The sequence below is a fragment of the Ictalurus furcatus genome, chromosome 3, assembly GCF_023375685.1.
Source record: "Ictalurus furcatus strain D&B chromosome 3, Billie_1.0, whole genome shotgun sequence".
Lineage (NCBI taxonomy): Eukaryota > Metazoa > Chordata > Actinopteri > Siluriformes > Ictaluridae > Ictalurus > Ictalurus furcatus.
The window spans coordinates 28,341,359-28,367,147 of record NC_071257.1 but is presented as its reverse complement, the minus strand read 5'-3'; the positions used below and the strand labels follow the sequence as shown (position 1 = coordinate 28,367,147).

Sequence of the window (25,789 nt, the reverse complement as noted above, 5' to 3'; positions counted from 1 at the left end):
TAGCTTATATAAAGATATTCATTTTAGCTGTAGCGACACCGCTGGTGCAATCCGTAATAGCAGGTAGTCTTGCAGTTGTCATCACAGCTGAAAGTATCTAGCCTAGCACTCTGTTGTGTAGAAAGTAGGCAGGAGTTGGGTGGAGAAAACTATAATTGTTAAATAAGCATGACGAGGCAGAAGTACCTTTTTCTTCTTTATTTTCTGTAACACGCACTAATAACACCCACTCAATACTCCTACTCCCTGTACTTGCTTTCTATCCATTTTCTCTCCTGCTTACTACCCAGGAGCGCCCTCTACTGTGTAACACAAGACACCACACACTCGTTGAAGGTATCTAGCACTCGTTGCAGAAACATGGTTAGAAAGAGAAAACTGCGGCCGGCGGTGTAGAGAAGGTGCGCCAAAAAAAGAAAAGAAAACGTCTTTGCTGTCTGACGCCGCAAAGTGTGCTGAAATAACGGATTTATTTAAGCATTGCGCAGGTGGTGATGAGGACAGTGGCAAAGAGGCAGAAACATCAAAGTGGAGTGAGCAGGAAGCAGGTGCTTTAATGCTTACATGCTATTTGCTGTGAAATACCTACATGAACTAACTAAAGACCAAAATGTTTTTGTTAACCTTGGGGTTTCAGTGCTTCTGCTATAGAGTCCCTGCATGTTTGACCATTTCCAAGCTTTAAATAGTCAGACTCAGTGCACAAACTTTTAGAGAAGTTTATGCTAAATCTGTGTTTAAAAAATGGTCATCATTTTCGACTATAAATAGGTCAAATAAACATGTAAATTTAATACTTTTCTTCTAGACTACTCATCGGTTCTTTTTCGCACTGTAGCCTGGAAAGCATATAATAGCCTATTTGATAGTTAGCACAACAATTAAAAAATAATTTGTTAAATACTTACTCTGCAATCTACACAAACAGGTGATCATGGCTCTGTTATGTTATCACGGTTCATGGTAGGATCTCAGACATATGTAGTAATAAAACCCCAACATTTTACACTCTACTCTTCAGAAAGGAAATCACAAACAAAAACCATTGGGAATAGTGTGCTTTATGTGATATAGTGTGAATATGATATGCTTTGTGTGATATTGTGTGAATATATTGTTCTTTATGTGAATTTAGTTTGCTGTGCTCCTGTGGTTAGAGTCTGCTGGTTCTAATTTAGTTCTTTGTTTCAACACCGTTGACTGTTTTTCAATAGGCTATTTTAAATAATTCTGATAATAAAACCAGGTTATTAAGTCAAATTAGGTGTCACGTGATCATTCCATGTATTCAGTTTTGAATGTTTGCTTTCTGTACACACAAACACGGGGAGGAAAACCTTTAGGGGAAAAAAAAAGTTTCATCGTTTTACATATTAGCTTAACACAAACAATACAGCTTGTGTGTGTGTGTGTGGGGGGGGGGGGGTAAATTAAATAGTCTTATACAGTCTTAAACATACAAATCCTTGCTGTTATAGAAAATTACACAACACCTTCTGATTTACGAATGAACCCGTGCTGTTTTTAATAAGCTATTGTAATGCAATCAACACAATTTCTTAAAAAGAAAACATATTTGACGATTACTGGGGCATGACGTCATAGCGTACGCCCAGGTATGTTGCTTAAAATTCCGGCACCCCTGATATAAATCACCTTACTGCGTCCCTGACCGCAGAGAAAACGCACTGTAAATCTGTTTTGTTTATTGTGTAAGTAGTTTGGGCTGTAAAATGGCGAAGTTTTTGTTCACGATGTTTATTTTATCCACACTGACCCGTGAGAGTGTGTGTTCTGTGTCAGAAACAGCCTCGCTCTTGTGGCAAAGTGCACACTCTGCAGTTAAGAGCCTGGGTGATGATGCTCACTTCTATCTGGTTTCCCTCTTCGGACAACAGACAGTCAGTACATTGTTGAAGGTAAGTAGGCCTAATGATTATCTTTAAATAGGGATTAAAAATCTGCCCAGTGAAACTAGCGGTCACAAGAACGTCTTTCCACAAAAATGAAGTGGTATAGTATAGTGAGCTCAACTAAACTGGACAATAGAAAATTGCATAAATCTCAACTGGTGTTTTTCCGACGTTAATCTGCCCAGTTTCAGTGAAGCTTCATGTGTCCACTGTACTGTAGCCTCAAATTCCTGTTCTTGGAATCCATTGTGGTCTTCTGCTGTTGTAGTCAATCTGCCTCAAAGTTCGGCTTATTGTTCATTATGTGATGCTGTTCTCCTCACCATGGTCGTAAAGAGTGGTACCTTGCATATTGGTTGTTTGACTCAGTGGTGAAAATTGATTTCATTTTGTACCTAAGCCTGCATATGTCAGGGCATATTTCAGAGCTTTTCTTCAATGCTTTAAACAGACCACAGAGGATGGCATAAAAGAGATATCACAGGTTGTGGCTCATGCTCTGAATACAGTAGAAGTGTACATCACAGAACTTCTGCATGCCGCCGGAATTGATGGTGAGTTTATATTATTATTATTATTATTATTATTACTGTAAGTATCAATAATAAATTCTACACAAGCATGAAGTGAACTTTGAAGGAGGATGTTATGTCCAGTTATGTCCTCAGATGAATGGTGAAATGTCATTATTATTAAATAAATGACATTATATATTTGATATATTAATTGTATATGTAATTATATTAATATTTAGGTCCAGGTGTGTTCATTTACTATTTTAAAATCACACGGACCACTAAAATCCTTAAAAAACAAGCCACAGATTTATTTGTAGTCTTCATGGTCAAAACCTCATGTGTCTGAAAGTTTAGATGAGATAACATTTAAACATTGAAAGCATTGGTCTAATACATATGTTTCTTTTTATTCAGCCAAACTTCAGAAGCTCTTCACCCCTGAAGGTGTGGTCCTTGCGGGTCAGTGGGCCTTGCTGGCTATGCCTCGATACTGGCTGCTGTTTGCAGGTGTAATAGCATTGTTTCCACTGAAATTCATCTTTGTCATTGGCACAGTACTCAAGTGTGGATACTGGCTGCTGTCTTTGGCAGTTTGCCTGTTTGCTGGTGTTATTAGACTAGCTTTGTTTCCTCTGAAATTCATCTTTACCATTGTCAAAATATTCAAGAAGTTCAGGAAGCTGGCAAGACCACTGAGCGAGATAAGGAGGAAGAGAAAACAAAAATGAGAGCAACTAAAACTAAATAAGCAATGGGGCTAGAGCTGGAAAACACTGATTCATGCTTGGAGGCTAACTGCATTTCGTTGTCTCTGAACATGTACACTGCACAATGACAATAAAGTTGAATCTGAATCTACAATGGCTTAAATTAAGCAATCATATAATTGCTGATTCCAGTTCTTTTTTATTTGTTTGTTTTAATATGAACGTCAGTTATAAACAAATCTTTTTTTTTAAGTGAATTATGAGTATGGATCTAGAAATCCAATTAAATCAGACAACTAAAATTAGGTAAGATGTGCTTAAAAAGTCCATCAATCTTGTACACAAAAGGCTTGTGTGGCTGCATGTTTCTGGTTTAGCCAAAGAGGATCCACAGCTAATAGTCAATTCAAGACCAAGGTCAGCACGTGGAATTGGAATGAAAATCTGCAGCTACACTGGCCCTTGGCATTAAATTATTAAATTAATGTTTTATCCAAACAGGATTTCCATCAGTAGCTGCACTGTAACCCAAAACAACTGTTATCCGAGGTGCAAGCTAGGCTAGACAGGTGACAATTTAAAGGGAAACCAGTGGTTTTTCCAGTGGGACAGTTCTTTTTATGTCTCTGCCACTAGCTGGTGGAGGTGTTATGTTTTTCAGGTTGTCCGTGTGTACATCCAATATTCTCATTAGCATGATTTCTCCAGAATGAGAGGTTGAATGTTGTTAGGATTTAAGGGAAGTAATATTATAAAGAGCAGATGAACTGATTAGATTTTGGAACTGATCTAGGTATGTCAAAATAGAGGTAAAGGTTAATTTCACATGCTTTTGGCTGTATATTGTATTTCAGGACTGGGCACGAAAATGAAACCGTCATATTATCACATTCTTCCTCATAGTGTGTCAGGTTTTCCATGGAACATGGTTTTGTATTCTGCTCTTAGCTGGTAAATTCCTAGATAAGATCCTTTTATTTATCAATCCCAAGCATTCACAAGAATACCTCTAAAGGATAGCAAGCAGGCAAAGTGTAGTACACGCTACATGTTAACTTGGGCTTTACAAATAACATTTTAACCTGTAATTTACAAATAACAAAAAGTTGTGCTTGTTTTTGGCATTACTAAGTGAATGTAAAGGAAAGATAGTTAGACATAGTCTCAGTCTTGAGGTAAAGGAAAAGTCCACCATTAGACATTAGACATTACATGCTGTATATTTATATAGAAAAATTTGTGAAAATGCTTGATAATATTTGAGAATATTTGTGTTTTGTGATTCCCATGCTGATTTGTTGGTTGGTGCAGTTGTCTGCCACTCTGGTGTCTCCGACATTGCTAGTGCAGTTACAATGACATTTAGTAGGAGACAAAAATGTCAGAGATCTCAAACATAAAGGAAAGTTTCTCTCTTAACTCCTAAAAACAAAAGAGCAAGAGCTTCATTTCTCACTCACCATATTTCAATGTAGTTCAATAACATATTATTGGATTATCTCCATGACAACCCTGACAGTTGGTATTTTCATAGTGATGCCCTTTATGTGGAGTAGCTTCACATCATGCACATGCAAAATACACAGAAGATGCAAAACTCAGACCATATTCTGAGATCAGGATCTTGGTACTTCCGTGCTGCTGGACACCAGACCGTCACACCTATATGTGCTTTTTGAACATCCCATTCCAAAGTTAGTCCCCCTTTGCTAACCTCCACTCGATTTTGTAGCATGGCTGTGAGTATTTGCTCAATCAGCCACAAGAACATTATCGAGGTCAGGCACTGATTTTGGGTGAGGAGGCTTGGGGTGCAGTTAGTGTTCCAATTTATCCAACAGGCGTTCAGTGGGGTTGAGGTCAGGGTTCAGTACAGGCCACTTGAGTTCTTCCACTCCATGTCAAGACAAACCTTGTCTTCATGGAGCTCACTTAGTGCACAGTGGCAATGTCATGCTGTGACAGATTTGGGCCACTTAGTTCCAGTGAAGAGAAATCGTCATGCTAAACATGTAATGCTAAGCAGAATCCTAAACAGTTGTTAATGACCTTTTCTATGAGTGATTTTTGGAACTGAAACTGGGGACATTTCTGAATTCTGGGCTGTAGTTATGGGTAGCTTCTGTTAGACAACAAGCCTCCCAAATAAAGGCTCTTGGGTAGGAGTTAATTAATAGCAGGGAGAAAATAGGGCGTTGGTGGGTCATTAGTGGAGAAAGAGTGAGAGAAAGGAATTTATAGGAAGGTGACAAGGAAGAAGGTGGAGCCTAATCTTTAATTATACCATAAACTTCACTGAGCACTGATCCGAATTTATAGTAATTCATTTGATACCCCTGCTCCAGTGTATTCAACTTCATCAACAAGATCTGTCAAAGGACTTACTAAATGTATTTGTTGTATCACTGCATAACACTAATTTCACAAAAAGAGAAACATTCAGTTGAAAATCAGATGTTGGTTTATGGTCCATGGTTAAAATTAGGACTTATAAAGACTGTTGTCCTCATGGACTAACAGAGGAAAGGTAAGGTGTCCTCGAATCACTGCAACTCACAAAAGTAACTGAACTCTAGGCTTGTGCGATATAACGATATTAGCCTCCCTACACAATATTACATATCCAATATACTATATTCGATATCTGGTGAAGTTTATCAGTGATTATATTATATAACCAGACCTGACAACCTTTATGCATTGTAAGGTCCTGTGTAGGAGCTCCACAAAAACATTAGAGTATACTTGTATGAATTATCACTCGAAAATAAGTTTAAGTCTGTGCCTCTCATATATTCTATATTTTTAAAAATGTGCGTTTTATTCCTTTTCACCTCATTCAGGTTTTTGTATTCCATAGTACCCCATGGCCATTGTCTCATCCTGTTTTCCCCCATTATTCGTACCTTTATGTGCTGTTAAAACATTCAGTGAATTACATATGCAATCTAGGTTCCTGATGGGTCACATACACGCAGTGACCGTGAATATTATAAGGTCATGATTGTCACTCTGAACACTCTGAATTCCAATTCACCGACTGTGTTCAGAGTGACAATCATGACCTTATAATATTCACGGTCTCTGCGAGTATACTTCCCCACGTTTATGCCATCAACCATAAGCACCTGGATATTTTTGGTAGCCACTTGATTATGTTTTTCTAATATCCAGGATATTTATTGCCCACAGGCAAGCCCACATTCATACTAATATCACCATCAATGCTGTAGAGCTTGTCATCTTGTAAATTGCTTGTTAGATGAGCCAAGTCTCTGCCTTAATTCGGCAAAACTGTGTCGTATAGTTGCATTGCATCCTGGAACTTTAAGTTTGCTGTCTCCACTACTACTGAATTTTTCAGGTATTTCTCTTTATCTTATGTTCAATGACTGTCCTAATATGTAAATATATGCTGAATAGTTATTGTGAATGCCACTGTCACTGTTGAATTGTAAATATGTGTTTCATCGACTGCTATGCATCTTTTTCAGTTCCTCTTATAACCTCTAACGTACAGACAGTTACAAAGAAAAATTACAAGTCGCTTCATTCCTGGTACTTGGCTGGAGTAAGGACATGGACAGTAAGGACTATAATGGACAGACTGTCATGCACCAAGCTGCTAGGGCACTGTTTGCCAACTGTTTTCACCAAATACTTCCTCACTAAGCAGGCATGTCTGCAGCAGAAACCAGAGAATGCACCAACACTCTTATTTTCATTCTGATTATTTGTCTTTCCACATTTCATTCAACACCTTAAGCACCTGAATTGTACATTAGTTTATTTTGAGAGGTCAGCAGCTACTTCAGATGCACATTTGTGACAGTTCTCAAGCTGTTTTGTTTTTTTTATTGACTGGTTTCTATTGTTAATCAGTAAAAATGTGTTGCATTTATCTGTCTTGAAGTCCATCTTGGCATCATTATATCAAGTCTGTATTTATCTGTATCGTTATCAGGAGAGACCCATATGCTAAAAAAGGATAGACAAGATAAAATCTGTCAAAAATGGTCTAAGTAATATGTGACCTTTGGCTCCAATAGCACAAAAAGCAGTTCTTTTAAGGTTGCACTGGTTACGCTTGCACCTTTCTTCATTGCAAACATTACAGAGCAAAGCGCCTAGAATTTAGTTTTATTTTTTATTTTATGATGCCTATGTAAAACAGCCACTGTGCTGAGATTAAGACGCATACAGTTTCTGATACAGGCCAATGTCTTCATTGTGATTGGTTGATCAGGGATCAAGCATTTTTAATTTTATAAAGGCATACAATTTTATTGGTTTAAACCAAAAACAATTTGATGTCCACTTCAACAGAGTGCTGCAGTAATGAGTTATAACACCCGGAAATTAGCATTTTGGCACTTCCGGTTCCATTGTCCCAGTCTTTTGAATGGGTTTTTGGTTAAATGCATGTTGGTTAAATGCAATGTCTGTGGTTCAACACAAGCACAAAATATTTCACGTTTCATTCTACGACATAAAATACACCAGTAATATCCCACTCGTGATTTTTTTTAAGCTTTTACGTGTCGGGGTCATTAAATGTCATCAGGCCGAACAGGAAAAGTCATCTACTACAGCCTCGTTGTGTTTATACTCGCCCTCTTGCAAACTTGTAGCTTTATCCATTTATAGTATTTTCCAATTGTAGTGTTTTTTAAATAAAGCTTGAAAGAGTTGTCGGAAGCCTAGTGGTGGTTAGTCATGCGACCATGTTGTAGTTGGTTTATAGCAAAATTTTAGCTGATTGTATTACGCTTCAAAATTCATGAAAGTTGTGTTCCTTTGTGGAGATTATCTTGATGAACAAAACGTGTAAGAATCATAAGCTTTTGTTGGTCACATAGTTTATTTTCTTTGATAATCCAAAAGCTTTTTATTATTAAATTTTTTTTTGTTTGTTTGTTTGTTTGTTGTTGTTGTTGTTGTTTTTGTTTTTTGTCGAGGGAACCGGGGTGACGCAAACTTCTGGGCTGGCCTACAATAATACTTCATCCCTGTAGGATTGACGACTTCCACGTTAGTGTCCCACACTCGAGAAGGGGACACCTCTCTCTCTCTTAATGCCGAGATAAAGTCCATCTCTACAGCGGGGAATTATTACATTTATGATGGCAAAGATGCCAACGTGCATGTAACACCAGTCCCATGCACAAAGCGTCAGATTTTCTCACAATAAAATTACATCGTGAGAAAACAGCTTTTGTTAGATCGAGATCACGAGAAAACAACTTAAATTAAGTCGTGATCACGAGGAGACAGGGGGGGGGGTAATGCATGGCCGCTTAGGGCTTCCGTATTGAAGGGGTTAAAGATGTCTTGCAAACCCTGCCTTTATCAATAGATGGCAGTATTGCATCGTTTTTCTAATCCCCGAAAAACCACAGGTTAGATCCCAAATGGCTCCATATTGCAGATAAAGTGGACTAGTGAATGTAAAAAGCCATTATTCCCGATGTAGTGTACTTATCTAGGGCGGTAGGGAGCAGTGTGGGATTGAGCCGCTGACTGCTTGATACGTATCCACCAAAGGCGTTGATGGTTGGAAGTTAGGATTTTGTTGTTGTTGTTGTTGTTGTTGTTGTTGTTTTTACTTGCACTTTGTTTCTTGTCACTTGGAATTGTTTTGGTTTTAAAAGCAGGACAGAGGTCTGGCCAAATTGCCACACTGAGTAAACATCGAAACGCTTCACTTTTCCAAGCTTTGTGGAGTTCCGGCTTCCTCGACTGCCATCTGCTTTACTTCCGTTATTGTCTTCATGAATGTTACATAGTTATTACAAGTGATAGGGCACACACTGAGTTTTATCATTACGGAAGTGAGAACGCACTGTAAGCTTTGTTAATTGTGTAAGTAGTCTAGGCAGTAAAATGGCGAAGTTTGTGGTCATCATGGTGTTTATTTTGTCCACACTGACTCGAGAGAGTGTGTGTGCTGTGTCAGAAACAGCCTCGAGTATGTGGCAAAGTGCACAGTCCGCCGTTAAGAGCCTGGGTGATGATGCTCACTCCTATCTAGTCTCCCTTTTAGGTAAACAGTCAGTCGACACACTGCAAAAGGTAAGAAGGCCATGTGTTTCTCTCTAAACACTAGTGCTAAAATCTGACCAGTCTAACTAGCTATTCTCACATGCAAAATGAAGTGCCACTCAGTGGCCAGTTTATATTTATATTTGTCCCCTTTATTATGTGCACACATGATAGGATATACTGAAGGACACTTTACAGGTACATACTTGCTGACTGTAACCCACCGATTGCTATAAGCAAAATCATTGCATTCCAGATATTTTTAGGGTGGTGGAAAATTCTTAGTGAGGCACCGACACTTTTTGTAAACAGTGGAAATTTGAGTTATTATAGTCTTCCTGTCAGTTAGAACAACCACTGCTCACTCAGCAGTTTCTGAAACACTCAAAGCAGCCAATGTTCACATTTTCCCCCATTCTGATGTTTGATGTGAGCACTGAAGCTCAAGAGCTGTGTCTGCATGATTTTATGCATAGCACTGCTGACACATGATTGACTGACTGAAAATTGCATGGATGTTCCCAATAAAGTGCACCGAAAGTATATATGTGATAAACCTATATGGTATGTTTACCTGTTGAAAAAGCTCTTGAATGTAGGCATAAGGTGGATGTACCAAATAAAATGGTATGTACGTACTTTCATGGCAGGCCATTTCAGACAAATTAAGATATGAAGTAATAGACATGTATGAATGTTTTGTCACCTAGAGTCACCTTGGATCATTAGTTTTTCTTATTTTAGAAAATAGTGTTCAGTGGAATTGAATTTTCAAGTCAGATAAATGATCTGGCCAATATATTAAAATGTATAGCATTATAGTATTTCAGAATATCTTTTCCCAAACCAATTTGCAGGTCTTAGAATTTGCATGTAAGTTGTTTGACTTAATGGTGAAAATTTGGTTTCATATTGTACCTAGTGCTAAGCCTACAAATGTCAGGGCATATTTGAGAGCCAGAGTGTTCTATAAGTAATATTGTTTTCATTACTTTAAACAGACCATCGGGGATGCCATAAAAGTGACATCGCAGGCCACAGCTAACGCTCTGAATGTAGTGGCAGCATACATCACAGATTTTCTGGGTGATGCAGGAATTGATGGTGAGTTTATATTATAATTATTGTTATTACTCTAAGTATCAATAATAAATTCCACACAACCATAAAGTGGCCATTAACGATGGAAATTATGTCCTGTTATGTCCTTGGATGAATGGTAAAAAGGAAATTAATATGAAATTAATTGTATATTTTATGTATTAATTGTGTATTTGTAATTCTATTAATATTTAGGTGAAGGTGCATTAATTTGCTATTAGTAGTATTTTTAAATGAATACCTAAAAACCTTAAAAGACAAGCCACAGATTTCTTTGTAGACACATTATTTAAACATAAAAAGCTTTGAGCTAATAGAGTGTCCATTTCTTTTTGTCCAGCCAAACTGCCAGTCAAGCGCTTCACCCCTGAAGGTGTTGTCTTCGTGTCTTACTGGGCATTGCTGGCTGTGCTTGGATACTGGCTGCTGTCCTTGGCAGTTTGTCTGCTTACAGGTGTTGTTAGAAGAACTTTGTTTCTGCTAAAAGTCGCCTTTGCCATTGCCACATTCGGGCTGATTGTGAGTGATGGTGGAGCCAGTGCCGAAACCACAGCAATGAGACTAGCTGCCTTGGTGTTTGCTTGTGTCCTCCTGGGCGTCGGACCTTCGACTTTCAGGGGAGACTCCAATGCCCGCCTGGAGCAAAAAGTCAAGGTGCTTGAGACACGGATGAGAGAGATGGAGAGGAAGAGAAAAGAAGAATGAGAGCCACTAAAATTCAATAAAGGATTGAGCTAGAGTTAACCTGGGCCTGTTAGCCCTAAGGAACAGAGATTTTGAATCTGTGTTGGATGAATGGATGTGACCATGTCATTGACTCAGTAGTGTATTAGACTTTTTGAGTGTTTCTCCATACATGGAGTGACTGACATGTCGGAGCAGCAAAAACACAAAACCTGTAGAGTTACTCCAGTACTAATGTTGGAAAACACTGATTTATGAGTGGAAGGTGTTTGGGTGGACTGACTTTTTATTATTTGGCAAATATTTACCCAGTTTCCTTTTACATTCAGACAAATGGAGTACTTGGAATGTGTTGTGGTTTGAATATATTTATTTATGTCTTATTCATTGTGTACATTTTCTTACTTTAAAATGGACGTTTGTTTTTCCAAAACACTGCATAATTAAAAGGAAGATTGTGGAATTCGACTTTAATTCTTTTAGAAATATAAATATTTATTGGTTTACTGATTTATATAAGGACCTTAACTCAGTCTTAGGATTGGTTTAATTTAGGCAATCATATAATTGCTGGTTTCTCTTTCTAAAGTACATTAAAATTATGGATCTAGAAATATAATTAAATTAGTCAATTGAAGTTAGATGTGTTTAGAAATTCCTCAGGGGTCATTAAGCTTGTACAGAAAGGGCTGGTGTCGCCGCACGTAGTTGTTCCAGCTAAAGATGATCTATACCTACTAATAGTCGATTGAAGACCAAAATCAGCAAGAGGAATTAGGTGTGGAATGAAAAATTTGCAGCTACACTGGCCCTTGATTGAGAACCTATTGTGTTAAATTTATGTTCTGTCCAAACAGGATTTCAATCAGCTTTAGCACTACAACAAAAACAGCTGTTAACTTGGTGGCTTTGTTATGCTGGGGAATTTTTTTTATGCTTCCACCACTAGGTGATTTCACTAGGCATTTTTTGGGTTGTCCATGTGCCCGTCCATGCATCTGCCCAAGGTTCTTGTTAGCGCAATTTCTTAAGAATGAGTGGTTGAATGTTGGTAAGATTTATATGAATTTATCATTGTAACCAGCAGATGAACTAATTACATGTTGGAATTGATCCAAACAGAGGCAAGGTAACAGCATCGTCAAATGAGAGACATTTTTTTTTCAATAACTTCCTCTTTGAAGTATAATTTAACAGTAATTCTGGCATTCAAAATAGCAACAAGAAGGAGTAGACTTATTGGCAGCGAAGGCCTTGCGTAGCCGTGGGCATTTAGCACATTGTTTACTGAACTGACGTAATTATCCAGTTTGAATTGTTTCCCAGTGCATGTAGACAGGCCTGTGCATGTCAACGCTTATTCTGTGCCTGCATTATTCAGGATGCTTTACTGTTGAGAGCCAGCAATTTACGGAAGAGTTGTCTCTGTAAGTAAAGTAACACATTTCCTGCTTCTACGCCAGAAAAACGAAATCACAAGTAAGTATAAAATTCAACAGAGAGCATGTACAAATGATACTTTATGTCTTGTTAGAGTAGTGATACAAAAACTGCATTATGGGAGGTTGGTGCTACTGGGTGGCAACACATTATTAATAGTTATAGTTTTAGTGTTATAACTTCCAGTTGCTTTAAAATCACAAGGCTGCAGCTACCAATAAGGTTTGTGCTCACTCAAAAAATCTTTCTGTTACACTGTTAATTTGCATTAAGCAAATGTGGTTGTGTGTCAGTGTGTCAAATGTCAGTGTGGTTATAGACTGTTGTCAGTTGAACTCCAGATCATGTCATTTTTACACTAAGACTAACTTTGCTGGCTTAGGTGTATAAAGGAATATCACAACAGAGGTACACTGTGATAAAGAAATTGAACATGCCAACATAACTATCATTATTCTATACCAGCGAGGAAACCATGGGAAATGCTTTTGCCTGTCTCTTTTCTTTCAGGTTTGGGCATGAAAAGCTAACCCTCAACACATTCTTCACGGTGTCATAGGTTTTCCACAGAACATGTGGGAGTTTTTGATTCTGCTCTTAGCTGTTAATTTTATAGCTGGTAAGATTTTTTTTTCAATCCCTGACATACACAAGAATGTCTATAAAAGTCAAAGTGTAGTACAAGTTAAAAAAAAAAAAAAAAAACTAGACAGTTAAGGTTTGTCATGACAAACTTTGATGTTGGCTTGACAGAGCTCGTATGAAAGTTTAAAATAGTTATCAGTTTGAAATCTGAAGGTAACGTGCAGTTTTAAGAAAGAAAGAGATACAGATAGATAGGGTGCCAATACTTCTAGAGTTGGGTAGATAGATTGGGCACCAATACTTGTAGCATTAAATAGATTAGGTAGGGTACCAATATTTTTAGAGTTGGACAGATAGGCTGTCGATACTTGTAGAGTTGAACAGATCGTTACGATGCCAAAACTTTAGAGTTGAATAGATATAGATAGATAGATAGATAGATAGATAGATAGATAGACATGGTACCCTCCAATAATATTGGCACCCTTGGTAAATATGAGCAAAGAAGGCTGTGAAAAATTGTCTATATTGTTTAAACTTTTGATCTTTTGTTACAAAAAAAATTACAAAAATACTCTGCTCTCCTGGATATCAAACAATTGCAAACACAATACAGGTTTATCAAAAAAAAAAATCGTTAAATATGTGTGCATCAATTATTGGCACCCCTATGAATTCTTAAGAAAAAAATATATTTGAAGTATTTTCCCATTGATATTTTTTTATTTTTTTAATACATCTGGGTGAATAGGAACAGGAAATTGTTCCACCATGATTTCCTGTTTCACAAGTGCATAAATATGAGGTAACACATAGGCCAAATTCCCTTAGTCATTCATAACAATGGGTGAGACCAAGGAATATAGCTGTGATGTCCAGCAAATGGTTGTTGCGCTTCACAAAATGGGAAGTGGCTATAAGAAAATAGTACAATCATTGAAACTGGCCATTTCCATGATCAGGGAAATAATTAAGAAGTTCCAGTCAACTGGAAATGTTATGAATCAACCTGGAAGAGGACGTGTGTCTATATCATCTCAACACACTATGAAGATAATGGTTCAAGTGGCCAAAAAATCTCCAAGTATCACAGATACTGTGTTGGAGAATTGCAGAAGTTAGTTGCGTCTTGGGGTCAGAAAATCTCTGAAACTACAATCCAAAGTCAGCTACATCACCACAAGTTGTTTGGAAGGGTTTCAAGAAAAAAGCATCTACTCTCATTTAAAAACAAACTCAAGCATTTTCAGTTTGCCAGATGCTACTGGAACTTCAAATGGGATCGGGTTCTATGGTCAGGTAAAACCAAAATAGAGCTTTTTACACAGAAAGGTAGCCATATGGAAAAGTACTTCATGCCCACGGTTAAATATGGTGATGGCTCGTTAATGTTTTGGGGATGTTTTTCTGCCATAGGACCTGGACATTCTGCAAGGATACATGGCATCATGGACTCTATCAAATATGAACAAATATTAAATGTAAACCTGACTGCCTCTGCCAGAAAGTTTAAAATGGGCCGAGGTTTGATCTTCCAGCAGCACAATGATCCTAAACATCAAAATCAACACAAAAATGGTTTACTGACCACAAAATCCAGGGCCTGCCATGGCCATCCCAGTCCCTATGTAAAACCTGTGGGGTGAACTGAAGAGGAGAGTCCACCAGCTTGGACCTCGAAATTTGAAGGATCTGGAGAGATTCTGTATGGATGAATGGTCTCACATCCCTTGCCATGTATTCTCCAACCTCATCAGGCATTATAGGAGAAGACTCAGAGCTGTTATCTTGGCAAAGGGAGGTAGCACAAAGTATTGACTAAAAGGGTGCCAATAATTGTTGCAGATCTATATTTAATAAAGATATATAGTTGTTGGATAAATCTGTGTTTTGTTTGCATTTGTTTGATATCCATAAAAGCAGAGTATTTTTGTGAATTTTTTTAACAAAATATCAAAAGATTAAACAAAAGGAACAATTTTTCACAGCCTGCTTTGCTCATATTTACCAAGGATGAAAATATTAGTAGAGGCCACTGTAGGTAGATAGGTATGTAGATGAAGTGAGAGTCTCTGTTACAGGTACAGTGACATGAGTGAGAGCGAGAGAAGGCTTCAGGCCGTGTGCACGCAGGTGTTTGTGAGTTTTGACAGTTGGAGTATGAAGTCTTGAGCATTTTGAGCCAGGCTCTGGACGTTCCATCAATGTAAGTAAATGGGATTTTTTTTGGATTTTTGATTGTCCGCTCTGGGAAAACCATAAGTCCGATCAGTTATAAAAAAAATAGTGCATGATCAGTCTAAACAGCCTGAAGGGCTCTGCCGAGTTTGTTGGAATAATAATAATAATAATAATAATAATAATAATAATAATAAGCTTATAAAGCATAACAGTATATTGGCTTTGTCAAGTCAACATAAATTAAAAAAAAACAAAAAACTACAGGTTTACATCTCAACTTTACAAATAACAAAATGTAGTACTTGTTTTTGTCATTACTAAGTGAATGCACAGGAAACTGCATATTCAGACATAGTCCCAGGTTTGAGTGAAAGGGAAAGCCCACCATAAAACACATTAAGTATATTTATATTGAAATATCTGTGATGTGTTTAGTGATAGTGATTCTAATTTGTTGGTTGGTGCTGTATTTTCTTTATTCCCATAAGAAGTTAACGGTTGTCTGCCACTCTGATATCTCTGACAATGCCAGCACAGTTAAACTAACATTTAAAGAAATAATATCAAAGATCTCGGATATAAGGGAAACAAGTTTCACTTTTAACTCCTAAAAGCAAAAAGCAAGAACTTCTTTTCTCACCATATTTCATTGTTGTTCAATGTCATATTGATAATATTGAAGTAGTGGAGATAGCAAATGTTGGACTTAAAGTTCCAAAATGCAATGCAGTTATATGACACAGTTGTACTGGATTATGGAAGATACTCAGTTTGGCTTGATGGAGGTATTAGTATGAAAGTTGAAGGTTTGGAACCTGGTCTGTTTGAGCAGAGTGTACAGCTGAGGAGGTGACAGACTGATTAAAGGACTAAAGTGCTACTGCATCGGTTGCTTTAGGTAGAGATGTAGCAAAAGCTAAATCCCACTGGCACCACTATCAGCAGGTAGTCAAATGGCAGTGTGGTTAATGTAGAAAACTGTTAACCAGATTGGGCCAACATGTTGAAGAAAGGCATTTGAAAAATTCAATTTGGAATTGCATCACAAAATACATCTTTAATGGCAGTGAAGATTAATTCTAAAGAATAATTATAAAGATTAATAAGCAAGTTGTTCAGGGAGGTTTGTTCCTTTAAGGTGTGATAGCATGTTATGTCTGCAATACATTTTAAAGGTCAATTATTAATTTTGATCTCTCTCCTTAGAGTCCTGGACCCTTAATATTGCTTATCTAGAGGTGACCTATGGCCAGCAGCTAAGTATCATGATGGCAAATGTGCCTGACAAATTTGACTTTACACCTGTGAATAAACTGCAGTCATCTATTATCTGGTCCAGACATGCATCCAAAGACATCCAGCCCAAAAGGGGACAAGTGATAGAATCAAAGGAAGAAAGACGCTTCGTAATTAATTCTGTCACATTTGATGATCAGGGAAACTATACAGAGTGGAACTTCTGGGACAAAGTGGCATCAGTCCATGTAGTGAAGGTTCTATGTAAGTTTTTCTCTTGTATACATTTCTCACATTTGTTCTTCTGTGTCCTTCTCAGGCTCTTTGTCTTAATTTCTATAAAACTGCTTCATTGATTAGAACTTGCTTTTTAATTGAATCAAACTTGCTTTTTAATTGATTCTTGCTTTTTAATTGAGTCTTAATTGCTTTCAAAGCTAAAAGGCGTATCCAGACTTGTATGCCTGGTAAAAATCTTAGCATTTCCCTGGATGGCCTTTCAAAGGATGACGTTAAACTACAATACTCCAGCAAAGATTTCAACCTCACTCTGGTAGAGCACGGCTTGGCTGTGGGAAACAAACATCTTGGATATTGGGGACGGATTCAAGTAATTACCAAAAATATCCAAGTTCTTATTGTTGATAGTTCAGATGTGGGGAAGTATACACTCAGTGACCGTGAAAATAATACGGTCATGATCATCACACTGAGTATAGCTGGTAAGTTGCTGAAGTTCTTACAGCATTATAAGTGTTATGACAAAAGTTAAGAATTTGGTAGGCATCTTAATATTGTCTTAGAAAATGATTAGCAGAATTATAGTACATGTACAGTATTCTTGGCCCTTTAGTATAATGCTTTGTAGTAAACTATTGATTGCAATCTCAACTAACTAAAGGAAAACCAATTAAATAATATTATATACTGAATATATACTGTATATACAGTGCCCTCCACTAATATTGGCACCCTTGGTAAATATGAGCAAAGAAGGCTGTGAAAAATTGTCTTTATTGTTTAACCTTTTGATCTTTTGTTTAAAAAAAAATCACAAAAATACTCTGCTCTCATGGATCTCAAACAATTGCAAACAAAACACAGGTTTAAAAACAAATCTTTGTTAAATATAGGTGTGCAACAATTATTGGCATGAATTTATATGAGAAAAATATATTTGAAGTAAATTCCCATTGATCGTTTACATTTGTTAGTATACCGTATAGTATACAGTATATCCGAAGTCACCTACATCACCTACATCATTGTTTGGAAGGGTTTTGAGAAAAAAGCCTCTACTTTCATCCACAAACAAACTCAAGCATCTTCAGTTTGCCAGACACTGCTGAAACCTCAAATGGGATTGGGTTCTATGATCCGATAAAACCAAAATAGATATATTTTACAGTAAACACCAGAGGTGGTTTTGGCACACACAGAGAGGTAGTCATATGAAAAAGTATCTTATGCCCACGGTTAAATATGGTGGTGGATCTTAAATTTTTTGAGGCTGTTTTTCTTCCAGAGGACATTTTGTTAGGATACATGGCATCATGGACTCAGTCAAATATCAACAGATATTGTGGTGCTTGAAAGTTTGTGAATCCTTTAGAATTTTCTGTATTTCTGCATAAATATGACTAAAACGTCATTAGATTTTCACACAAGTCCTAACAGTAAATCACAAAAACCCAGTTAAACAAATGAGACAAAAATATTATACTTGGTCAGTTATTTACTGAGGGGAATGATCCAATATTACATATCTGTGAGTGGCAAAAATATGTGAACCTCTAGGATTACCAGATAATTTGAAGGTGAAAATAGAGTCAGGTGTTTTCAATCAATGGGATGACAATCAGGTGTTAATAAGCACCCTGTTTTATTTAAAGAACAGGGATCTATCAAAGTCTGATCTTCACAACATGTTTGTGGACGTGTATCATGGCATAACCAAAGGAGATTTCTGAGGACCTCAGAAAAAGAGTTGTTGATGCTCATCAGGCTTTTAAAAAAACCATCAAAAAAACCCATCTGTAAAGCATTTGGACTCCACCAATCCACAGTCAGACAGACTGTGTACAAATGGAGAAAATTCAAGACCATTGTTACCCTCCCCAGGAGTGGTCATCCAAGAAAGATCACTCCAAGATCAAGACTTGTAATAGTCTGCAAGGTCACAAAGGAAACCAGGATAACTTCTAAGCAACTAATGGCCTCTCACATATTGGCTAATGTTAATATTCATGAGTCCACCATCAGGAGAACACTGAACAACAATGTTGTGCATGGCAGGGTTGCAAGGAGAAAATCATTGCTCTCCAAAAAGAACATTGCTGCCTGTCTGTATTTGCTAAAGATCATGTAGACAAGCCAGAAGGTTATTGGAAAAATGTTTTGGATGAATGAGACCAGAATAGAATTTTTTGGTTTAAATGTGAAGTGTTATGTTTGGAGAAGAGAAACCACTGCATTCCAGCATAAGAACCTTATCCCATCTGTGAAACTTAGTGGTGGTAGTATCATGGTTTGGGCCTGTTTTGCTGCAACTGGGCCTGGATGACTTGCCATCATTAATGGAACAATGCATTCTGAATTATACCAGCGAAGTCTAAAGGAAAATGTCAGGACATCTGTCTGTGAACTGAATCTCAAGAGAAAGTGGGTCATGCAACAACCCTAAGCACGCACGTCGTTCTACCAAAGAATGTTTAAATAAGAATAAAGTTAATGTTTTGGAATGGCCAAGTCAAAGTCTTGACCTTAATCCAATAGAAGTTTTGTGAAAGGACCTGAAGCAAGCAGTTCATGTGAGGAAATCCACCAACATCATAGAGTTGAAGTTGTTCTGTACTGAGAACAACTCAGTACATCGGCCTGGAGGCTAAAATTCCTCCAGGCCGATGTGCAGGACTGATCAACAATTGCCAAAAATGTTTAGTTGCAGTTATTGCTGCACAAGGGGGTCACACCAGATACTGAAGCAAAGGTTCACATACTTGTGTGAAAATCTGATGATGTTTTTGGTCATATTTATGCAGAAATATAGAAATTTCAAGCAACACTGTATTAAACGAAAACCTGACTGCCTCTGCCAGAAAGCTTAAAATTGGATCTTCCAGCAGGACGATGATCCAAAACGTACATCAAAAGCAACACAAAAATGATTTACTGACCATAAAATCAAGTTCCTGCCATGGCCATTCCAGTCCCCTGACTTGAAATCCATAGAAAACCTGTGGGGTGAACTGAAGAGGAGAGTCCACCAGTGTGGACCTCAAAATTTGAAGGATCTGGAGAGATTCTGTATGGAGGAATGGTCTCAGATCCCTTGCCATGTATTCTCCAACCTCATCAGGCATTATAGGAGAAGACTCAGACTGTTATCTTGGCAAAGGGAGGTAACACAAAGTATTGACAAAAGTGTGCCAATAACTGTTGCACACCTATATTTAAAATATATTTTTATAAACCTGTGTTTTGTTTGATATCCATGAAAGCAGAATATTTTTGACAAACAAAAGATCAAAAGGTTAAACAATAAATTAAAAAAACAAAACAATTTTTCACAGCCTTCTTTGTTCATATTTACCAAGCATGCCAATATTAGTATAGGGTATTTTCATTCTCATTATTCTTGTTTTCTCATTTATAAGTTGCTTTGGATTAAGGCGTCTGCTAAACATTAAACATTACATTAAATGTAAATGTATGTAAATGGGTATTGTGTATATATACTGAAAAGTAATCACTTAAATTCAGAAATTTAATTAAAAAAAACTACTTGTGACAGATTTGTTCAGCTCTGAGGTCAACTGTCATAATAGACAGTTAATAGACTTGTGTTGTTCACTGTGGTTATTTAATAATGTACCAAATACTTATTTCTGTCAAGTATACTGCATTAGGTTTGAGGACAAGCAAGAGATTCAGACATCAGAATAAAGAGAATCTGATCCATCAGGAACTTAGCTTGCATATGTAATTCACTGAATGTTTTAACAGCAATCAAGTTATGAAAATTTGGGGGAAAAAAATAGGTTGAGATAAAGGGCACAAGTACTGTCTCGCACCACACAGCTACTTTGGATGCTCTGGAACAGGTTTAAAATGGCCTGATTAACAGTGGATGTGTGTGAAAGAGAAAATGCTTCATAAATTGGGTATCTGCTTAGAACAGACAGGCTGTCTATCTAAAATTAAACCATAGAACTAGCTGATATAGAAATTTCAAAGTTTCTGTTCTTGTATTGCAAGTAAATGTAAAGAAACCTAAGGCTACATGTACATACATCTTTAATTTTAAAATTGAAACAATAATTTAATAATTTGTACGTTTCTCCTCTCTTTAGGCTGTGAACTTAAGACCACTAAATTGAAACTGATGCATGGCGAGGAGTTTAATATCAAGCTGCCGATTTGGTTTAAGAAGCTGGAGTTTAGCTCAGTGAATGAAGTGGAATCTGTTGTCTGGCCCAGCTGTGCTTTGCACACAAGGAGATATGTTAAAGGATCAGGTTACAAAAGGCAATTTATAATTAGTCCTGTAACATTTAACGATCAAGGAACCTACACACTGTGGAATTACAGGGAAAAAGTGTCATCTATTTATAAACTGAAGGTTGTCTGTAAGTGACTTACTTTCCCCCTCTTTCTTTTTTTCACTTTGGCCCTTTCTCTACATTTTTAATTTCATTTAAATTTACTTTTTTTTTGCAATGGTTTCTTTGTATAAACCCTAATACTGCCTCTCCTGATTACCTTAAAAGATGCAAACCGTATCCAGGATTGTGTAGTTGGTAAGACTCTCAGCATTTCGCTGGATGGCCTTTCAAAAGACGACGTCACGCTACATTTCACCAACCAAGATTTCAACATCACTCTGGTGGAGCACGGTTCACCTGTGGGCAACTCACATAATCACTTCTCAGAACGGATCCAGGTGACTAGCAGTGATATCCAGGTGCTCAACATTGCTGTGTCTGATATGGGCAACTACACACTCACTGATCGTGAAGATCGCATGGTCAAGGTCATTACTCCGAACTTTGTCTGTGAGTTCCCACATCTAAAATCTTTCTACCAATGTCGGTAGTGTAGTGTTGTAACCTGGTAGGTAGCACTGACTGGAGTAGATATACAGTATGCTTGGACCATGGATATAGCAGTTAACCTATTTGAGTTAGGCAGAAAATGTTCTTATACAAATAATAATTTATTAATAATCATGTTATTTTTAATAGGAGAAAATTCTTGGCCATGCTCGGATTTTGAGAAAATCATGAATATTTACCATCTGAGCTAGCCCTGTAGCAAATCTCTTGTCTTTTTTTTTTTTTTTTTTTTTTTTTTAAATGTGTTTTCTGTGTGTGTGTTTCTTAATAAATTACCTCCGAAACAGAGGGTTTTTTAAAGATTGATGGTATTCTTAGTCTGTGACCTAGTGAACCGGTATCAAGATGTATTTATTGATAGAGACTTCAAAGCACTTCTGTAAGTCGCTCTGGATAAGGGAATCTGCCAAATGCCAGAAATGTAAATGTAAATGATGTGCTTCCTCCAGCTGAATCATTGACATAAATGCATGTGATTGGATAATAAATAAAAATTGTTCATATTGGCAAATTGTTACAGTAGGAATACAAGCCTTTGAGACATGCTGTTATTGGAAAATAATCAGCTTTGTGGTGCTAACAGTAACTCCATTTCACACCACCCCACTCCTGACTATTTTCCTATAAAAGCAAGCCTTGTCATATTTTATTCCTCACTTAGTGTCTTATCCTAAAATCTGTAAAATTAAGTTTGTGATGTTCACAAATCCAAAATTTCCTGTCTCACTACTTATCTAAACATGCTTACTTCTCTGTCTCTTTCTGTAGATCAACCGAATCCTCTGCTAGCTCTGCTGCTCTTGCTTTGTATACCACCCTGTGTTTGCTGCTGCTATGGGAATATGATCTATAAAAAATGGACTCAAACCACTACCACCACCACTGTGAGTGCAGTGCAGTTTGAAAAGCAAAATCCACTTCTTGCATCTACACCAAGCCACATGAACTCTGAAGCTCTTGCAGGCAGCACACTGGTAACACACAAGCACACAACACAGCACATGAGTTTTAAAAAATGTATTAAATATAAAATATCCAAATTTCACTTTTACCTTTTTGATGTTCTACTGTGCTTAGATTCTGTTTTGTTGCTGTTGTGCAAGAATCTATGTACTCCTACAGTGTGTTTAGATTCAGAAATACGTGAGGAATAAAACACTTTGGGGCATACTGTTTTAGGAAGATACTCAGGAACATACATACTGTTACCACCCTGATTATATTCCAATAACAGCTTTGCCAGAGATAACAATTTTACATTTTTTTTAATGAACAACATGTCATGCTTTTTAAACTTTAACAGTTACATTGAAGTTTATGGAATGTCTGAGAGTTATAAAAAGTAATTCTCTCACAAGGCTCTCTTTGTTTCTCTTTAACAACAACAAAGTAAGCAACAACAAGCACCCAAAACTTACTGCATCCTTGATAATTATATGATGTTGATATTTATATTATGTCGAATGCTCCTCAACCAGCATGAAAACCTTGAATATGAATGGATTCCATCCTGTTTTAATGCTTCCCTATTCTCATGTACATGTTTCTCTATCTATTCTATCTCCCTAAACACTTAACTATCATTCATCTCCCTTACAGGTGGAGCAGTCTCCAGCCACAAGCAATGGCTGATGTCCAGACCTCTTTGGATTTCATTGTCCAATTCAACATTAACATGGGATAGAAATAAAACTCTTTCATTCTGCAGCCTTCTGTAATATCTTACATGTCCTTTAGGAGGAAAACGGATAGTTTTTGTGATGGCTTTTCAGACAGTGTTTCTTCGACTGACTTCCTGTAGCTAATCATATCCTGTTGCCTGCCTACAAAAGAAAAACAATCTGCCACCCTTATCTGATGGCCCCATGCTTTCAAGATTCTGCTCTGTACTGGTGTTTAGGTGTTGGAATGAATGCTTGCTGCCTTTAAATTCAGACTAAAGATTTTAAATAAACTTAAATAAACTCATGCACTCTTGTTTCTTGCAGTGCCTTATCTTATTGATCTATTTATTTGCCATTACTCACTAGAGTCTCTAGATTGTTGCCAAATAGACAACCAAACACTCACCCACTGTGGATGAGAGAGTCTCAAAATATACATCTCAGAAAATACATCATAAAAATGCCCCTGGGAACATAATCTACCTAACCCATTGTGTGGGTTAGGTAGAATGTCAAGGGTATTCTTTTTTTTTTCTGACCTTTGTCTCATTGATGGGTTTTATTTCTTCTTCATCTTAATTGGCTTAATATGCAATTTATGATTCCATACTTACATTTTGTATATTGCACTGTATTATGTATTTAGTGCACATTGTATTGCATATACATAGCACACAGTATATAATATTTACTTTATATATACACAGTTCAGAAAAGAAATGTCACTCAAACAAAATTGTTGCAAAGAGACTGTAGTTGAACTAAACAAACAAACAATAATGACTCTTAAATTCATCACCAGCATCACTTTAGTGCTTTGTAAATCTGTCCTTCCCTGTATTCTCAGAGTAAGAGACTGAGCTATAGATGAAAGTTGTTATACATAAGGATGACAATTAAATTAAATACATCACCAGTATCAATGTAGTGCTTTATAAATCCTCACACTGTAATGTACAGGGGGGAGGAACCACTTTTCTCAGACTTCCTGAATAAAACTACTTTTTATAGGTGCACTTCTCAGGAGTAAGTCCTAGTGTGTAACTAAGATGAGTAACCTAAAATATTAACACACACTACTTATTGTGCAGTGCAATATAGTTTATTTGTGTTTGCAACAAAACTTAAGGTTGTGTGACAAAATAACACCACTAATAATAAACTTAAATATAAACGACCATCCAAACAAGAGAATGCCCCTGAAGACCTAGGCATTTACAGTATGAATTATGACATATTAGAGAATTAAACCAAGATCTTAGACAGAATGTTAGCCCATGACAAAATTCGCTGTCACTGTATGAACAGTTATGCAATGAAAGCTAAAGGTTAATATTACAAATCTTATTTATAAATTTTCTGACTGGTTTTCATGCATTGTTTGTAAAGTAACCCTTTTTTAAAATATATATATATTTTTAAATAAACAAAATAAGTAACTGGTGTTTAATATAAGCATGTCATTTATAAGTTTAGTTAAATAATAGATTTTTGAAAAACAAAAATAGAGAATGGTATAACGTTTTCACAAATGACAACTAGAGGTCAACCCTGGTTGAAAAAAAATCTGGTAATAAATCAAATACACGACTTAATTTGAACTTTTCTCACTATAACCTTGTTGTTTTTTTACAGTAACAAATCCATCCATCCATCTTCTACCACTTACTCCTTTTCAGGGTCACGGGGAGCCTGGAGCCTATCCCAGGGAGCATCGGGCACAAGGCAGGGTACACCCTGGACAGGGTGCCAATCCATCATAGGGCACCAATCCATCATAGGGCACAATCACATACACACTCACACACCCATTCATACATGCATGTCTTTGGACTGGGGGAGGAAACCGGAGTACCCGGAGGAAACCCCCGCAGCATGGGGAGAACATGCAAACTCCGCACACACATGGCCCCGGTGGGACTCGAACCCCGGATCCTGGAGGTGTGAGTCGAACGTGCTAACCACAGTAACGAATGTTATAATTTAATGTTCACAATCTTTAATTAGAATTACAATTTTAACAGAAATAGGTGTATATTGTCATTTAACGTCATTTCCATTTTCATAAACAGTGAGCATATACTGTTGTTATATCAGATGTACACCCCATGTAAAAAAAAAAAAACCCACAACACTGCAATCCATTTTTTTTTTTTGTATTACTTAATTATAGGGCATTATTTAAAAAAGTATATTAAAATAAAATAATTCATAACTTATATAGAACTAATAATTAATGCATATTCCTAATAATTAATGTTAATTTATTGTAATAAACATTAAATAAATATACACGCTTAAATGTTTGTGTTTACATTGCCAGATGATGTGCTTTGTGAAAAACGAATTCTTTGTGTTTACGTGTCTACACGCAATCACGCGTCAATGCGTAGACGTCTGTACACATAATTACGTGTTTAGGCGCAATAACGCGTACAGACGGTATGTCGTCTGTACACGCCCGATTTTTCTACTTTGTACGCGCCGGTCGCACATGCGCATTTAATTCTTTTGCACTATTTAGTTGTTCCACAAGGTGGCAACAGTGACCCAGGGCCGTTGATTATCAAGGTAGTTGAAGAAAAAACTGAATAAACGTAAGAG

At 37.0% G+C, this 25,789-nt stretch overlaps 3 protein-coding genes across 4 annotated transcripts; all 3 read left to right on the top strand.

Annotated features, from left to right (window-relative positions):
* The first annotated feature begins 168 nt into the window (after positions 1-168).
* Positions 169-8,386, top strand: LOC128605732 (uncharacterized). The gene is made up of 5 exons (XM_053621444.1): positions 169-182; positions 337-548; positions 1,804-1,919; positions 2,365-2,467; positions 2,846-8,386. The coding sequence occupies exons 1-5, from the start codon at positions 169-171 to the stop codon at positions 3,157-3,159; spliced, it is 759 nt and encodes a 252-aa protein (XP_053477419.1). The 3' UTR covers positions 3,160-8,386.
* Positions 8,387-8,426: 40 nt separating this feature from the next.
* Positions 8,427-12,166, top strand: tmem109 (transmembrane protein 109). The gene is made up of 3 exons (XM_053621914.1): positions 8,427-9,210; positions 10,182-10,284; positions 10,622-12,166. Exons 1-3 carry the CDS (start codon positions 9,022-9,024, stop codon positions 10,984-10,986), a joined length of 657 nt encoding a protein of 218 aa, XP_053477889.1. The 5' UTR covers positions 8,427-9,021; the 3' UTR covers positions 10,987-12,166.
* Positions 12,167-12,197: 31 nt separating this feature from the next.
* On the top strand, positions 12,198-23,499 carry LOC128605969 (uncharacterized). 2 transcript variants are annotated; one of them, XM_053621894.1, is made up of 8 exons: positions 12,198-12,444; positions 12,916-13,024; positions 16,378-16,671; positions 16,845-17,129; positions 20,760-21,035; positions 21,177-21,461; positions 22,290-22,405; positions 23,121-23,499. In XM_053621894.1, the coding sequence occupies exons 2-8, from the start codon at positions 12,979-12,981 to the stop codon at positions 23,151-23,153; spliced, it is 1,335 nt and encodes a 444-aa protein (XP_053477869.1). In that variant the 5' UTR covers positions 12,198-12,444; positions 12,916-12,978; the 3' UTR covers positions 23,154-23,499. The 2 variants fall into 2 exon arrangements, with proteins under 2 accessions (XP_053477869.1, XP_053477868.1); XM_053621893.1 differs by having other exon boundaries at positions 12,199-12,444; positions 22,290-22,495.
* Positions 23,500-25,789: the final 2,290 nt, after the last annotated feature.